Source organism: Chiloscyllium plagiosum, chromosome 24 (genome assembly GCF_004010195.1).
Source record: "Chiloscyllium plagiosum isolate BGI_BamShark_2017 chromosome 24, ASM401019v2, whole genome shotgun sequence".
Taxonomy (NCBI): Eukaryota; Metazoa; Chordata; class Chondrichthyes; order Orectolobiformes; family Hemiscylliidae; genus Chiloscyllium; species Chiloscyllium plagiosum.
The window spans coordinates 43,836,907-43,855,619 of NC_057733.1; the positions used below are offsets into that span (position 1 = coordinate 43,836,907).

The 18,713-nt window shown below is 42.0% G+C and overlaps 1 protein-coding gene across 2 annotated transcripts in view; it reads left to right on the forward strand.

Moving 5' to 3' along the window:
- Positions 1-18,713, forward strand: part of tha1 (threonine aldolase 1) — a 38,539-nt gene that overhangs the window by 10,779 nt on the left and 9,047 nt on the right. For both annotated transcript variants that reach the window (XM_043714928.1, XM_043714929.1), the window contains 2 exons: positions 13,407-13,495; positions 17,231-17,416. In XM_043714928.1, the coding sequence (XP_043570863.1) occupies positions 13,407-13,495; positions 17,231-17,416 (275 nt within the window). The remainder of the gene's footprint in view (positions 1-13,406; positions 13,496-17,230; positions 17,417-18,713) is intronic.

An 18,713-nucleotide genomic window follows, 5' to 3' on the forward strand; every position in this document is an offset into this window, starting at 1 on the left:
CTTTAAATTAAGGGGAGGTAGGTTTCGGACAGATGTTAGGGGTAGGTTCTTTACTCAGCGAGTCGTGAGTTCATGGAATGCCCTGCCAGTAGCAGTGGTGGACTCTCCCTCATTATGGGCATTTAAGCGGGCATTGGATAGGCATATGGAGGATAGTGGGCTAGTGTAGGTTAGGTGGGCTTGGATCGGCGCAACATCGAGGGCCGAAGGGCCTGTACTGCGCTGTATTCTTCTATGTTCTATGTTTCGGTCCAAGGCAACAAATCCCTTTGGTCTGTCTCCTTTTATCAAGTGACCTCTCAACTAGCAAGAGAAGTTCCAATTTTCAAATTACATTGTGGGGTCAATCTACCTCTCAGACATCAACTTCTAGATGACTACTTCCAGCTAAAGAACTGAAGCCATCTTTTAGGTTAGATAAAGCTCTGCCTCTTTTAAGTGGCTTTGCAGGATTTGTTCTTCACCGTTTACAAAGAAGAGATCATGTGAGATTACAGAGAAATAATGTTTTGATCTTGTATATAATGATAGTGAGTAATGCGTGCTGCATTATGGAAAAATAACCCTTTGGCATCTGGTTTTTTCACAAGTTGTGCCTCAGAATGTTTCTTCTTGCATCCTGCCTAGTTCTTAGAAAGATAGTGCAAATAGACTGTGAAGATTATTGCTTAGACTAGATTTTTTTGAGGAAGATGTCTAGCTTGCTAAATCTAAGAGGAAAAAACACAGGAAGCTGGGCTGGGTAGCATTCACAACCATATGTAGATTTGGAATGGTCTTCCTGTGTCACATACCATGTGCAGCTCGTGCAGTTCACTCTGACAATCTGATAACATTTATGAGAACTGACCACAAAGGAAGGGAGAGTGCACTGCAACCTTGAAATGACGCACAGTTTTGCTGTATTGTTTTTTCAGAGGGAAGACAAATAATAAAATAACGGACTTGAATCATATGCCCGACAGTGAAAAGTTGCATGTGATTACCATTTATAACCACACTTTGAGGGTTTATCTAAAGAAAGGATTTCAAACTAAATTCTTTGGTACAAACACCGGAAAGTAGTGCATGTTATGGTTCAACTTTCAGATGATTTCTAATTATAGGATTCTGCACATTTCATGTCATAATTTTGTTTCCTATATAAGAAACCGCTGAAGGATATTCTTCTGCCTTCCTGTGTTGCATTAATGGAGATTTATCTGTCTGGATTGGGAGGCAACTTTGAGAAAACTGCAATATAAGTGCCAGTACAAGAGCTCACACACTTCAAGTATCTTCATGCAAATTGACCTTGCATTACTAAAATGCTGAATATATTACCTGATGTTTTCCAAATATTTTATGTTTGCACCAATGTCTATGAACTTTACCTTGACCTCGCTCAATGGATACTTCTCCTGTTTGTTTTTCCATAATTGGATGTTCACTGTGTACAAAGCACACAGGTCATTCGTGTTATCAACCATGTGAACTCACTCCACTTCAAGCCATGCTGTAATATTTCTGATTTCAGCCGATTCTTGTCTGCTTAAGCCCCCCCAGCAGCTACCACTTAAGACTTTAATCTGAGGGGTGTGCAAGTGATTGAAGAATTCAGGGAATAGAAAGAATCTTATTCTAGTGTTTGTTCTTGGCTCATTAATACGTAACTTCAAACATTGCAAAACAGTTGAAAAATATATGTTCTTTTCTTGATGCAGGTTCAAATAAAACTGTAACAAGGAACTTTGGTCACCATGATCTTTGCACACATTCATGAGGACACAATACAAGAAAAATAGCTTACTTTGTTTTAGAAGCAAAACATATTTCACTGTCATGTAACTGAAGCAGATACAGTTCTGAAGAAAATGTGTTAAATTGTTTTAACTGCTGAATAGTACTCCAGCGAGCCCTGTTGTACGAATTAAATCCAGATTAAGCAGCAGCTACAAGATCAGTGGTGTGTTAAACCCTACTGGGAGAGAAAATAAATTGTTCTCAAAGGTCACAAGTACATTCTATCTTTCTGCATCCGCTTGAACAGATGCATAGAGCATTGTTAAATGTAAAACTCGTTGAGTAGCAATCCAAAGATTGGAAACAAAGTTAAGGAGCCCAACAGGAGTAACTGCAACCTTCCGAGTTCATTGAAAAGGAAAGCCTATTTCTGCATAGCTGTCCCTCATATAACAACAAGATAAATGATCTCCTTTAATGAAATTGGATCTGGGATAAATATTGACAGGAACATCAGCTGATCTAAATTTCTCTTTGAGTTGTATCATGGGATCATTTTTGCTATGTAAGGGAGAAATGGAATCTTGGTTGCGATTTTTGAGAAGATTTATAGCTCAGGTTGAGGTTCAGGTTGTAAGTTTGCTCATTGAGCTGGAAGGTTTGTTTTCAGATGTTTCATTACCATGCTACGTAACATCATCAGTGAGTCCTGGGACATAACACCAGTGCTTCACTGGAGGCTAACTGATGATGTTACCTAGCATGGTGATGAAATGTCTGAAAACAAACCTTCCAGCTCAGTGAGCAAACATATAACCTGGAATCTTGGTTTTATGTTTCGTCCAAAAGATGTCTCTCCTCCAACAGTGCAACACTGTGTTGAGGAATCAACCTGTTCTCTGTGCTCCGGTCACTTGAACCCATGACATTCCTACTCAGAGCCAAGAATGTCATTAAGGGTGGTGTCACAATTGCTCTGTGCATATTATTCGATTTGTAAGATTTACCACTATTCCTTTATCTGCACTTTCTCATGTAATCATTATAATTTGTAAAAGCAAAATCATGTATTAAAGCTCTTTAAGCATCCAATGATTTCCTCTTGTAAGTAATAAATTGCAGTACTTAGCAGAATTTATGTTATGGTTCTGTGCCACACAAGTGTCTCCGTTCTATGATTAGCATACTAAATGTCAGGACACTGCAGTTACTTTACTAACTTAAAGAATTTTATGTGGCACTCATAAACGATGGAGTTGCACCAGAGATTAAACAACGTAACAATCCCAGGGCAAGTGTCCGGGTGTTTAATGTGTATCTAGTTGAAGTATCCAGTCCTGAGCTCTCTGTAAGAGGTATTCATGGAGCGTATGGGCCTGTGTAAAAGGCCCATTGGAAGTTTTATTGTATCAGGATGTTCTCAGGGTCTTGGTATGTACTAGAGGCTTATGTTAAGTGTGTCAGTGCTCCAGATACTGGGAGACCTTGGCCATTAAATGTATTTCTTGCAAACATACTTCCCATTCCTTCAAAATAGATCCAAAATAAAGTCGCTGTTATCCTTTTTAAGAGACATTTAGACATAGACATGAACAGGCAGGGAGTAGAGCAATTCGGACTATGTGCAGGCCGGTAGGATTCGTTTAGAATAGCACTATGGTTGGTGCAGAGGCCATGTTCCTGTTCTGTATTGTTCCATGTTCTGTGTAATAGTTTTATTAGGAAGATAGTAACATTTTTACATTCAACCTTACGCTGGTGAATACAACTAACATGAAGGAATGGCAAGATACACGATGGAGTACCTATGTGGAAGAACTATACACAACCAAAATTGATGGATAGGATAAATAGACAAAGTCTTTTCCTTGGGGTGGAGGAGTCCAGAACTAGAGGGCATAGGTTTAGGGTGAGAGGGGAAAGCTGTAAAAGAGGCAACATTTTCACGCAGAGGGTAGTACGTATCTGGAATGAGCTGCCAGAGGAAGTGGTGGAGGCTCATACAGTTGCAACATTTAAAAGACATCTGAATGGGTATATGAATAGGAAGGGTTTGGAGGGATATGAGCCGGGTGCTGGAGGTGGGACTAGATTAGGTTGCACTATCTGTTCGGCATGGATGAGTTGGACCGAAGGGTCTGTTTCCATGCTGTGCATCTCTATGACTCTATGTCCTACATTAATATTCACTGGCATACCTTTATAGATATCTTTAGTAAAAGATCTAAACATAGCAGAAAAACGGCACACATTTGGACCATGCACCTTCCAAAGGGCAGTCATCAGTTTGGCTTCCATTAATGCCAAAATATATTTCATTTTAAAAAAGCAAATGACTTTAAAGTAAGTAACTAAAATGGTGAGTACACAATGTCTTTAGGAGAATAACCAAATATTAATGCTGAAGGAATTTAAACTTATTCAAAAATTGCGTAACAATGTTTAGTGCTATCAAACCCTCAACAGCAGCATGATACTTTAGATTCTTTACACTGGCCCTTTGGCTGGGTGGTATGAAGTGTCCCATCTTATGGTATCTTGTTCATACGTCTCGTGCAGTGCTCCTGAAAAATCACTTAGCTGAGTCCAAGTTATGTGTATGCTTTTAAGTTTGTTATTGAGTGGAATGGCCATAAATGGACTTGTTGTTTTCCTCTCCTTTCCTAAGGTCCAGCTTGGCTGTCTTCTCTGTTTATCCCTTGTTGTTAGCAGCCAGTGTCCTTGAAAGTACACAGTGTTTCTTCATTGTGCCGAGAGCATTATCAGAATCCATGATGAACATGTGTCTGAATGAAGTTATCCATTATCCAACTGTTCTCGGATTCTGATCAAGTTGAATTAAGTTGACGATCCCAATTTGTCCACCTGTAATTTTATCTCGGTTGTATTGTAGCTCATGGGTCTTCATTCTTTCATCATGTTGCTTTTACCAAATATTCACTCTAATCCTGGTTTCAAGTCCTCACTACCAGGTAAGGGTTGCTCTGAAAGCCTTGCTCCATGCATTTTACTGCTGTAGTTTCATGAGTGCTCTGCCCAAGGACAGGTCCTTGGCTTGTTGTCTTAGCATTGTCAGGGCATCATCATTGGCTGTTGATGTTTCAGCTTGTGGCTGTTTACTTGGTGTTTTTTTTTTGTCAATTTCTTCCACTCTCAGGGGCAGGGTGAAGAGGCAGGTCCTAAGTCTATCTCTGCCCATATGGGAATTGAACCCTCACTGTTAGCATTAATCTGAATTTACCACTCGCCATCCAACCAACTGAGCTAAATGGCATCTAGACTTAGTCCATTTTAAAAGCAGGAATTAAAAAGTCAAAAATCCTTGACCAGTATTATCCCATACAATGTAACACATCTTCAGAGCATTGAAAGTGACAAGTAACACACTTACTTGATGCATGGTGTCAGTGATTTACTGTTTGCGCACTAAAGAATTAAATGTATGATTTTATTATAACTAACCAGGATGAAAGAGAGCATACTGACACACACTTCCTTCATGAGAACTGAAATCACTCTGTCAAACATTCCATCCTGGAATCCTTGATCCGATGGTTATTGCTGTGAGTTTAGAAATGTGGGAGACCCACAGTCATTAAATTGACGCAACTTTGTGGACTACCAATAATTGTCAAACTGAATCAGTGAACTAGTTATTTGAAGCCAGCCTGTACCATATATAATCAGGTCAAAGAACCACAGGTTTGTGAACCCTGAGCTAAGTTCAGTTGACCATATTTATGTCTGACATTTACTGCCATACTATGACAAGGGAAAGAGTAGTAACATAAACATCATAAATATTATTTTCTGTGGCCTGTTATGTTTATTTCTAGTCTGTCAGGCACTAATTGACAATTTATTCAAGTCTGAGGACCACTCTCAAAGAATGGGTTTCCCTTTTGTTCTGCAGTAAAATGAAGTCCGTGTAGTAAATCACCCTCTGCAGCCATCAACCTACGTGTATTTCTGTAGTACATTGAAGATGTTTCCAACGTTGTTCAGGTTTCTGGAATTTTTCAATGGGATTTTTATCGTTTCATGTTGCAAAACACCAATTGCAATGTAAAACACAGCTGCCATATACCTACGTTTGTGAGCGTTTTCATCAACTTCCCCTTGTCTTCAGCTCACCTCGCCCTGCTCTCGTCCTTGCCCTACCCTCACCCTCAGCCTTACCCTGCCCACACCTTTGCCCCGTCCTTTGCACTGCCTGACCTCTGGCCCTGCCCTCAATCTCACTTCCCTTTACCTTGTTCCACTCTTCCTCAGAATGTTGTATGTACAGTTGGGTGACTACAGCTAGCCTGTTTTTTTAGAAAGCAAGAACACTCATGCAGTTCTGCCATGTTTTAACAATTACAGCTGTTTAAATTTCATTGTGCTGCTAGCACATTGGGAGGCCTGATGCAGGTCAGGGAACATCCCGAGTTGAACTGCCCGTCTCTTGGAGGCAATGCAGGTTACTACTTGCTGATGTTAATGACCTCTGTCACACTGTCTGTCTGAAATACAGATCAGCCAACAATGTGGTCGATACAGGGCTAAAGTGAGGACTGCAGATGCTGGAGATCAGAGTCGAGAGTGTGGTGCTGGAAAAGCATAGCCGGTCAGGCAACATCCGAGGAGCAGGAGCATCAACATTTCGGGCAAAAGCCTTTTATTAGGATACACACTAACTTACACAGAAAGTATTCTGCAAAAGAGAATCAGAAGTACATATAAGGGATCAGACCTGGGGGGATATTTTGACTTGTGTCACTCTGCTCATTGATAGCAATATTCCAAAGCTGAATGTCCTCTATTGGCAATATCTGGAACAATTTTTAAAATTCTTTTATGGGATATGGGTTCGTTACCTATCCCTAATTGTGCTTCAGAAAATGCTGGTGAACTAGGTTCTTGAACTGATCCATGTATTCCCATAGTGTTCCTGGGAAGGATGCTCCTTCCCGTGGGCGGCACGGTGGCACAGTGGTTAGCACTGCTGCCTCACAGCGCCAGAGACCCGGGTTCAATTCCCGCCTCAGGCGACTGACTGTGTGGAGTTTGTACGTTCTCCCCGTGTCTGCGTGGGTTTCCTCCGGGTGCTCCGGTTTCCTCTCACAGTCCAAAGATGTGCAGGTAAGGTGAATTGGCCATGCTAAATTGCCCGTAGTGTTAGGTAAGGGGTAAATGTAGGGGTATGGGTGGGTTGCGCTTCGGTGGGTCGGTGTGGACTTGTTGGGCCGAAGGGCCTGTTTCCACACTGTAATGTAATGTAATCTAATCTAATCTAATCATGTAATCTAATCTAATCTCAATGTTTTAACACTGATGGAATGGTGATATAGTTCTGAGTCAGAACGGTGCAATATCTCACAGTTAAGGAGTTTGATCTCCAACAACCACCACCATAGCTGTTTCTGCTCTGACTCCAACCAGTGGAGAGTTTCCCCTCAATTCCTCTTGATACTAGCATTCCCAAGCCACACTCAGTCAGCTGGTGGCCTTGATGTCAAACACGGTATATCTCCTTCTCCCCTCTGGAGTTCAGCTTGTTTTGTCCATATTTGAACCAAGGCTGAAATGAGGTCAGAATATCCCTGGCAGAACCCAAACTGGGTGTCGGTGATCAGGTTATTGCTGAACAGATGCTGCTTGCTAGCAGTGTTGTTGATGCCTTTCATCACTTTGCTGATGACTGAGTTGGAGATGCCGGTGTTGAACTGGGGTGTACAAAGTTAAAAATCACACAACACCAGGTAATAGTCCAACAGGTTTAATTGGAAGCACACTAGCTTTCGGAGTGCTGCTCCTTCATCAGATGATAGTCACCTGATGATGAAGGAGCGTCGCTCCGAAAGCTAGTTGTGCTTCCAATTAAACCTGTTGGACTATAACCTGGTGTTGTGTGATTTTTAACTGATGACTGAGAGTAGACCGGTGGGGTAATTGCCACAGTTGGATTTAAATTGCTTTTTATGTGCGGGACATACCTGAACAGTTTTCCTTATTGTTGGATAGATGCCAGTGGTGTAACTTTACTGGAAGTGCTTGGTCATGAGGGCAGTAAGTTCTGGAGCACACGTCTTCAGTACTATTGCTGAAATATTGTCAAGGCTCATACCCTTTGCAGTATCCAGTGCCTTCAGCCATTTTTTGGAGTGAATCGAATTGGCTGAAAAGGGGTGTCAATGATATTGGGGATCACTGGAGGAGGCCAAGATGGATCATCTACTCAGCACTTACTTAGCCAAAGATGTGTGCAAATGCATCAGCCTTGCCTTTTGGAAGGATGTGCTAGGCTCCTCTTCATGGAGGAACTTCTTGTTAATCATTTAGTTGTTCACCACTCGGATTCATAACTGGATATGGGAGGATAGCAGAGCTTTGATCTGATCTAATGATTGTGAGGTCACTTAGTCTCGTCTTTTGCCTACTTTCTTCATTGTTTAGCACGCAAGTAGTTCTGTTTGGTAGTGTCATGGATTACCACTTCATGTTAGGTATGCCTTGTGCTGCTCCTGGCATGCCCTCTTGCATTCTCCATTGAACCAGGGTTGATCCCCTGGTTTGATGGTAATGGTTGAGTGGGGTATATGCCAGTCATTGGATTAAAGAATGTGCTGGTAGACAATTCAGCTGCTGCTGCTGATGGCTCACAGCATTTCCAACAGCACATAGGCACAGGTGGTCCATTATTGGCCTCTTGACAAGTGATGTGCAGGATGTCTAGGTGCTTTCATTATCTCTGCACACCTTTCCCACTTGAACATCCCTCCCTTCACTGTTTGGTGCTGATGCCTTCAGCTGCTCAGGCCCTGAACTCTGGAATTCCCATCTTATCCTCTTCACCATCTCTGTTCTATTATCCATTTTATGTGGCTCAGTTTCAGATTTTGTTTCGTAAGCCCCACCCCCAGAGGCACATTTTGTTGCATTAGATGCAAGCTGTCAATTTTATTAGTGTTTGCAGAGATGGGAGGTACATCTGTCTGTCAAATTGTTGAGGGGAATAGAGCCAACACCTAAAAATAGACACAAATCGAAAAGTGGAACTGATGATAGAAGATTCGTTTAGCGTAGTTATGCTTTCAATTTTGTGTTTAATACTTTTGGATTCCTTAAAATAGACATGAGCAAACTGGGGTCTGAGAATTCAGCTCAGTTTGTATTTTGCCAGTTGGTGGGTTTGAAGGCTTGCATGAAGGCAAAATCAGAATAGCTACATCTTTCATATTGACAGTTTGAATATCTACAGATTTAGGGGAAGTTAAAGTTAAATTTTATACGTGGCCCTGAGGTTCACTGAATGTCAAACCAGTGATCATAACCTCACACCAATTAGGTTAGCTCCATTAACCTAATTTATTCCAAATGCATAAATTCACATCTGTAATACTCATTCAGTTTACGAAAATGCATGGAATAGTTTTTACTCAAAATAAAACTGTTGGATTCTATCTAATCTTTTGGTTCACATGGTTTTTTTAAATGTGAAAGCTACCAACGGCTGGTCACTTGGCCTAGTATCTCATTGTGTCAAGTCTTTTTCCAAAAGGTTCCTATGAAACAAAGGCGCTGTCACAGTACTGTCAGTGCCCATACCCTGTGTGAGAGCAGCCGTGCATAAAGAGTGCTCATTTACTGAGGGGCAATTATGAATGAGCAATAAATGTTAGCCTAGTCAGTGACACCCCATCCATGAATGAATAAAGCAAGGACCTTGACAACTATGTTCATGGAATAGAATCCCTATAGTGTGGAAACAGGCCATTCAGCCCAACAAGTCCACATTGACTCTCCAAGGAGCATCCAAACAGACTTACCCCCTACCCTGTCATTTTGCATTTCCCATGGCTAATCCACCCAGCCTACACACTATAAGCAATTTCGCATGGCCAACCCAGCAAACCTGCGTATCTTTGGACTTTGGGAGGAAACCTGCACAGACACTGGGAGAATGTGCAAACTCCACATATACAGCTACCTGAAAATGGAATCAAATCTGCGTCCCTGATACTGTGAGGCAGCAGTGCTAGCCACTAAGCTACCACGCTGGCCCAGTTCTGAGATAGCCAAGTGGAAACGGAAGAACAATATGATGTGCACTACGAGAGTCCGAAACTATCCTTTATGTTTAAGTGAGTAGAAGTCCATCAACCCTAAGATGCTATGACAGTGAAAATGTACAATGATGAAGAGGAAATCCTGACATAGAGGCAGGGAGCTGCATTCACAGTGAGGCTGAAGCTTGTTGTCTTTCTGAACGTGTGAATATCTGTCACAAAAATAGAATTTAGGTTGAAAGAGGTGAAATTAAATACTTGTTCACATACCCTGTGAGAAAGAACAGCTGTATGCTATATGAGCTGAGTTTGGATTGTACAGATCCTTGTATTAGAAATGAACTGGAAACCTCATAAAAATGAAAGATGCCAAACATCAAAATCCTGACTCAACCAGGGGCTATGCTAATTACTTCCACATTGAAGATATTAAACATGGAGGATTGTGGTAAATTGGGCGTTTTACCTCTCTGGTTAAATGCAGACATTTAGCATCAGACTGAGTTGGTTTTCAAGATTCTTTATGTGACTTGACAGTATTCAGCACAGTGATCAAAATCTGAGGGTGTTGTCACAAGCTCAGGTTTAGGGACTATTTGCATTTTGCACTTCATTGAAGAATTAAGGAAGTATTGGTTTTCTCCAGAAGCAGAACTGGTTCTGTTTGGAGTTCAATGGAATGAGTGTGCAGAACAGGCATTACATCTTCCTCTATCTTTTCTGCACGTGCAAGGTGCCTCTTTGTGCATGTGATATTGCAGTCATCCATTTATCACAGCAGGGATCAGTATATCTTCCACTGCTGTTTACTTGTCATTCACGGTTCAATGCAAATTTCAATCTGCTCACTCCCCTTCCTGACTGATTCGCCCAACTGGGGAAACCAGCCCTTAAATGTACACTGCAATCAGCTTCATTCTGTTTTCGCTGGAACATGTCATGGTTCATTCTTAAATCAGTCCTCATTTACTACATGAGTGCAGTGCAGTGGTCCAAGGAGTGGTGGCATATTTCCACTCTCTTGTGTAAACTTGATCCTTCTCTGAACAGAACCCATTTGACATTATCATGAGCTGTTATGTTTTGTGAATACTGCCATTGTAATTGGTGGCTAGGTACAATATGCTGAACAATATGTCTTCAGGAATGCTATTTCTCCTTTAATTATTTTAGGAAAGCTGATTATGATTAGCTCCGCAGTTCTCTACCAGTAGATCAACAGTGACAGAAAAACGAGGCTCAATGAACTGGAACCTTAGAATGACAGTGTTTAGGAACACGTAGGACCAGGAAAGCATATTGGTATCAAAATGAAAGCCTCTTAATCACTTCAAGTATCTGTCAAGCTCCCCCTCAGTTTGTCACACGTTATCTATTCTATACACCTTCTCTGTCCTGAATTTGATCCTATCTCCATTTCTAGAGCTTATTGTAATCTCGGGCATTTACTTGCTTTCAAGATTCTGTAACAGGAAACTCAGAAGCCCTATTAATAAGCATTGTAACAGCTTGGAAACAGTTAACAGCTGTGCAGAAGGATGACTGACACACTGATATCAAATTAATCTATAAATCAATACCATCTGCAATATTGCACAAAGTTATAATGACGGAAGGAGAATGATTCTGTGGAGAAGAATCTATGACACAAATTACCCCCATATTGCCAAAGTCAAGAGATGTTCATCAGTGCAAGATGACTAAAACTTGTTGGCACAAGTTTATTCTTGGCAATGTCATCTTGCCTGATATTTGAGATTATAATGTAAATAAACAAAATATGAATATTTTTAGCAGTAACTTAGGCTGCCTAGTTGGAAAATCATCTGACCCATGTTGTTCACAGCCCCTATATTACAAAGTCTGAAGTACATGTTGTATCATGTGAGATAGATAGCAAGGTTTGAGTAAGAGTTAGCTATCCACAGGTTCGTATAGCAATGTAACCTGGTTAAGAAAGGAGTCAGCATGTCCCCTAACAATGTCACTTTCTGTTTCACAACTTATCAACAAGGAAAGTTGCAGATCTTACTTTAAAGCAAATATCCTGTCAGACATTCATGCATTCATATTAATTTCCAGATTGGGCATCACTGGCAGGTTCATAGTTATCGTGGTTAGTAAGTTTGCTAACGACACTAAAATAGGTATCATGGACAGTGAGGAAGGTTGTCAGAAATTGCAGCAGGATCTTGATCAGCTGGTGAAGTGGGCTGAGAATTGGTAAATGGAATTTAATATAGATAAGTGTGAGATCTTGCATTTTGGAAAGTCAAATCAAATTAGGAATTTCATGGTGAATGGTCGGGCCTTAAGAAGAGTAGTGGAACAGAGGGATCTTGAAGTTCAGTTCACAGTGCTCTGAAAGGGGAGTCACATGTAGATAGGACAGTGAAGAAGGCTTTTGGCAAACTAGCCTTCAATGAGAATAGAAGTTGGGAAGTTATGTTGTAGTTATACAGGACATTGATGAGGCCGCACTTGGAGTATTATGCTTAGTTTTGGTCATCTTGCAATGGGAAGGATGTTATTAAACTGGAAAGAATACAGAAGAAATTTACAAGGATATTGCTTGGATGCAGTGGTCTGGATAAGCTAGGATTTCTTTCGTTAAAGCATAGGAGGTGGAGGGGGGGGGTCCTTTATAGAGGTGTATAAGATCATGAGAGACATAGATAGGGTGAATGCACTCAGTCTTTTTCCCAAAGTCAAAGACTGGAGGCCATCAGTTTAGAGGGGAAAGAATAAAAGGGAACCTGAGGGGCAACCTTTTTACATAGAGGGTGGTACGAGTATGGAATAAGTTGCTAGTGGAAGTGGTTGAGGCGGTTACATTAACATCATTTAAAAGGTATTTGGACAAACACATGGATAGGAAAGGATTAGAAGGATATGGGCCAAGTGCAGGGAAATGGGATTAGCGTGGATGGACATTTTGGTCGGCATGGACCAGTTTGGGCCAAAGGGCCTGTCTCCGTGATGTAGGACTCTATCCCCTAGAGAAAGGGAATGGATGGTTTTTTGAGCTGCTGCAGTCCTTTGACTTCCTGCCAGCCACATGACTCCCTGACGCATAGCAAAAAAGACTTATTTTATTTATGTCATGAGGCCAATTGATTGACTGAAATCACATAAAAAGAACACATTGGGTTGTTCTTGTAGTGACTGCCTTACAATCAGTCAGCTGGCCATCACATACCTGGGTGGGGGAGGTATTCTCCCCTCTCCCTCACACTCAGTCCCTTTCTCAGGCGAAGGCATTTTTATTCTAGCTTAAATATGTAGATTTGCACACTATAGTCCCAACTGCTGAAAGGTAACTGGAGACAGATGTGCGAGGTGGAGAAAGTCATGAAATGGAAATAAAGTGACATGTGTCTTCAATCAGCCTCTTTACAGCAATTCCTGATGGCCAGATCATTTCCCATAACTGGACAAGACCACTCCTTTCACTGTGGCTCTTACAGTAAATGTGGTTCATATTTAGGAGGAGCAAATCGGGGACTTGCCTGACAGTATGTTTCCAAACTTTATTTTAATTTGAAGTGTGCATCAGCTTAACTGATTCCCACGAGAGTTACTGGGAAACCTCCACAGTTTAAGTAATGACTGTATCTCTTTTCTCCTTTGCAGTCATGTGTCATTGCCGGGAGAGGGGAGCTGAACTGATAGTTGGTGACCAGGCACATATCCATCTCTATGAACAGGGAGGTGTTGCTCAGGTACCAGCAGCTTATTCTGCACTGAGCACAGGGTGGAAGAGAATGTGACACTTGGCTGTTTCATCTTGATTAAACCTGTCAGTAAACTATACTGTGTGTCCCTGTAACTCTATTTTGTGGTAAGCGTAATAACAACGTCTAACTAAATTTGGCTTTGTTGGTGGTGGAGGGAGTGGGGGAGGTACTGTGATTGATGTTGTGCTGCATGAAGACCAAATTAAAAATGCTGAGCCTGTGAATAAGTACTGCTGGGCCTTCTTAAATTACAACACACCCAGATTGCACATGGGGTTCTGAAATGTCCAATAGTTACTGTATATTTGAGTTGCTAAATGGCAAATAGCAGTGCAACCTACTAAACCACCTAAAATATCTTCTATATAAAATAAAAGTGTTTTAACTAAAGTCCAGTGTGCTTTAGTCCTTAGAGTAGCTGTTCAGAATCTCAAACACTCACAGCAGAAGGAATACGTTACCACGTAACACTAAGTGGACTCACTTTTTAAAATTTTAACTGGCATCCAACTAACCCATCATTAACACAGTCAGACACTTTTGCTTTCTTTTGACTTGAGGTTTATCTTAGTGGAGCTTTCAGCTTGTGGTTGTAGAGGCGATTCTGGGAAACAGGGTTATTTTGCACCCGGTGTGAGCACCATAACTCCAAGATACAAATCCCTGACCTGCTCAAATCTGGGTCTCTGATGCAAACTCAGAAGCAATCCCATTCCTACTCCATCCTCATGAGCCATCTGTCTCTGCAAACTTCAAGACTTTATTTAAGACCTGCACCTCTACTTCCCCACGGCTAATCCCCAGTTCCTGTAATTGTCCCTGGTACTAACTTTGAAGTTCTTGCAGAGAGACTGTATTGTGGAATTTTAAGAATCTTCTCATAGAGTCACAGAGACATAAAGTTATACAGCCTGGAAACAGACCTTTCAGTCCAACTTGTCCATGCCAACCACATATACTAAATTAATCTAGTCCATTTGCCCACATTTGGCCCAAATCCCTCTAAACCCTTCCTATTCATATACCCATCCAAATGACTTTTGAATGTTGTAATTGTACCAACTTCCTCTGGCAGCTCATTCCACACACATACCACCCTCTGTGTGAAAACGTTGCCCCTTATGTGCCTTTTAAATCTTTCCTCTTTCACCCTAAACCTATGCCCTCTAGTTTTGGACTCCTCTACCCTGTGGAAAAGACTTTGGCTATTCACCCTGTTATGTCCCTCATGATTTTATAAGCTTCTATACAGTCACCCCACAGCCTCCAATGCTCCAGGGAAAACAGCCCCAGCCTATTAAGCCTCTCCCTATAGCTCAAACTTTCCAACCTTGGCAACATCCTTGTAAATATTTCCTGAACCCTTGCAAGTTTTACAACATCCTCCCTAAAGGAGTGAGACCAGAACAGCATAAAATACTCCAAAAGTGTCCTAACCAATGTCCCTGTACAGCCGCAATATGATCTCCCAACACCTATACTTAGTGCACTGACCAATAAATCCAAGCATACCAAACACTTTCTTCACTATCCTTTCTACCTGTGACTCCACTTTCAAGGAACTCTGAAGTCCCTTTGTTCAGCAACACTCCCTAGGACCTTACCATTAAGTGTACAAGTCCTGCCCTTCTCTGCAAGCACAAAGAATTGCTGGTCTTGGTTCAGTGGGACCTCCTGTTTTTTTGAGTGGTGGGTGTCTGGCCACATTTCATTGCAAAGACCAGATCGAATAATCTAAGGTGCAGTGCAGTACTGAGGGAATGCCACACTGCCAGAAGTTCAGTCTCTCAGATGAGACATTAAAGCAGTGTGAGAAAAATCTTGCATTTGTGTAGCACCTTTCACCACCTCAGGGCATACTAAGGTGCTTCAGGGCTAGTTATAATGTCTTTGCAAGTTATAATGTTGAGAATTGACAGCCGAATTGTGCACCGCGAAGTCCCAAAAGTAGCAACGACTGGAGTGAAATTCTGAAGACAGGAGCTGAATGACCAGAAACCCTGGGAATCATTGACCGTACGGTCTCTCTCTCTGCTCTTTCTGGTTTCATCAGAGTTCCCCTTAACACAAGATAAATACAGATCACCAAATCTATTCACCCACTTTATCTCACAAGTTCAAACAGATCATGAATCTCCTTACAACAGTAAACTGCAACTCATTGTCTCAGGGTCAGACGTTTGCCTTATTAAGTTCAATTAAAGTTAGGAAACAATGACTCTCACTTTGAATTGATGGCACATATTAAATGCAGCAGCTTTGCCAGTGAACTGACAGAATCAGTTTACTACACCATGACACTTGTCCAAACAGCCTCCTCCTATGTCTTCAGGCAAACAAAGTTATTGTGTTAACTTAGAATATAAAATAAAATTGATGAACAAATATAATGTGACAGACAATTGTGACAGTGAATTAGCTGTCACTTTGACCCTGTGCATTCAAACGTTCCTATTCTTGCTCAGTTGCTGCCCTCTAGAGGTGTTTTGTTACATTTCAGTTTAGGATTGCATGCTCCGCAACCTGAATTAGTGAAAGTTAAATTATGAAAGTAGAAAGTTAAATTGATGTTGTTCAGTTGCTTCTCAACTCTTTATCTCTCTTTCGCTCCACTTTTGTGCTTCTTTCTGTCCTGCTTTGCTTCCTCTTTGGCCCTGATTGTCTCCCTGTGGTCTTCCTGTTTGTTTAATTCTGCAGTTAATGGGCAGGAAATCCTCCACTGTTGCAGTATTAGCATCACGGTTTGTTACCACACAGGAGGGGATTATTCAGCCCAACATGCTTCACCAAGAGCTGTTTAAATCATTAACGTTGATCATTTGAGTTCAGAAGTCAGAATGTCTCCCTCCGGTTATACCGGGCCAAGGTGAGACCACACCTGCAATATTTTGTGCAATTTGTCTCCTTACCATAGAGAAAATGCAGTAGAGGTTCACTCAGCTGTTACCAGGAATGGCAGGACTGTTGTGTCAAGAACGATTTGTTGGGTGTCAAAGAGTGAGAGGGGATCTGATTGAAACACACAAAATTCTAGCAGGGCTGGACAGACTCGATGGAGGGAGGAGGATTTCCCTAGAGTCTAACACCAGGCAACCTGGGGCGGCACGGTGGCTCAGTGGTTAGCACTGCTGCCTCACTGCTCCAGGGTCCCAGGTTCGATTCCAGCAGCGGGCGACTGTGTGGAGTTTGCACGTTCTCCCTGTGTCTGCGTGGGTTTTCTCCGGTTTCCTCCCATAGTCCAAAGATTTGCAGGTCAGGTGAATTGGCCATGCTAAATTGCCCGTAGTGTTAGGTGCACTAGTCAGAGGGAAATGGGTCAGAGTGGGTTTCTCTTCGGAGGGTCTGTGTGGACTGGTTGGGCCGAAGGGCCTGTTTCCGCACTGTGGGGAATCTAATCTAATCATAAACAGAATCTCTGAATGCAGGGTAAACTGTGGAGGACTGAGATGAAAAAAATCTTCACTGGATGGTTAGAAAACCTGTGGAATTCTCTACCATGGGAGGTTGAGGAGGCCAAGTCACTGAATACATTCAAAAAAAGATTTTTTTTAGATTTTAAAGGCATCAAAGAGTTTAGGGAGAAAGCAGGAATATGGCATTGATATGAGGATCAGCCTTGATCGTGGTGAATGGTGAAGCAGGCTTGATGGGCCAGATCACCTGTTCCTGTTCCAGATGTGTATGCTTTTATGTTTCTATGACCGTATCTTCTCTTTTCAGATTGCTGGAATTCACTCACGCGTTGTAAAGAATCTTCCGGATGGAACGTTTGATTTGAATGAGGTCGAATCAAAAATACGGCAGCATTTCCCAGACTCTCACTACCCTAGGACTGGCGTAATTTGCCTCGAGAACACTCATAATGAGGCTGGAGGGAGGGTTCTGCCACTCTTCTTTCTCCAGGAGGTGAGGCAACTGTTGCTATTAACACAATTTTTGAAGTCAAACTTTTAACTAGGTACAAGCAGCGCTTTAACTCAGCGGCAGCCGTTACCATGAGCAGAGGAGGAAGCAGGGATTAGTTTTAGTCTGAGTCTGACTGACACAGATACTGAACCCACTCCACCATCTCTAACTGGTGGGTGGCTCACTGCTGCCTCTAGAGGGAGCACAATAACAGCACTGAACCCCATTCAATAACAACAACTGGTATTTATGCAGTGCCTTGAGTGTAGTGAAACATTCCAGGCTATGTCACAGCACAGTTATCAAGCAGAATTGACACCAAGTAATCTGTTGTTTTATTTGTTCATGGGATATGAGTGTCATTGGCAAGGACTGCATTTGCTGTCCCATCCTTCTTGCCCGCAAGGATGTTGGGGGTGAGCCGCATTCTCAAAGCACTGCAAACACGATGCTCTTAGGCAGGGAATCCAGATCTTGTTCCAGTGACAATGAAGGAACAGCGATATAGATTCAATTCAGGATGATGTGTGGCTTGCAGAGGGAACCTTGCAGGTGAGGTTCCCATGTATCTACTGCCCTATTCCTTCGAGGTGATAGAGCTCACAGATTTGGAAGGTGTAGTCACAGAAAGCCTTGGTGAGGTGCAGTGGATCATGGAGTGGAGGAAGTGAATGTTTAAAACAGTGGATCGGGTGCCTTGCACATTATTTCTATTCAAACAATCATCTGATGTCCTTTTGAATGTCTCAATTTAACCCTGTATCCACCAGACCTCCAGGCAGTGCGTTCCAGACTTAAACCACTCACTGAGTGAAAACATTTTCTCACACAATGCATTTGCGTCTTTCGCTAATAACTTAAAATCTGTGTCACTCATTCTCAATTCATTTACAAACTGGAACAAGTTTTCTATTTCCATGATTTGGCTCATGATTTTGAAAACCTCTGCCAAATTTCCTCTTCTCCTTTTCCTCTCCAAGGCTTTGAAGCAATCACAACATCCCAGCCGGGGTCTAACTAGTATCTGAGACAAGTTCAATCTCCTTTACTCCTGTGTATGCCCCTATTAATAAGCTTCAGGAAACTGCATGCTTTGTTAACCGTTCTCTGCACCCATCCTGTAACCTTTACAGTCATGTCCCTCTGCTACCGCACCCATGGTCATCTGACCAAAAAGCATCACCTTACACATCTCTGCATTGAACTTCATCTGCCACCTGTCTGCCCACTCTTCCAGATTGTCTATGTCTGTTTGAAGTTCTAAACTGTCCTCCTCTTAGCTTACAATTCCGTGTCA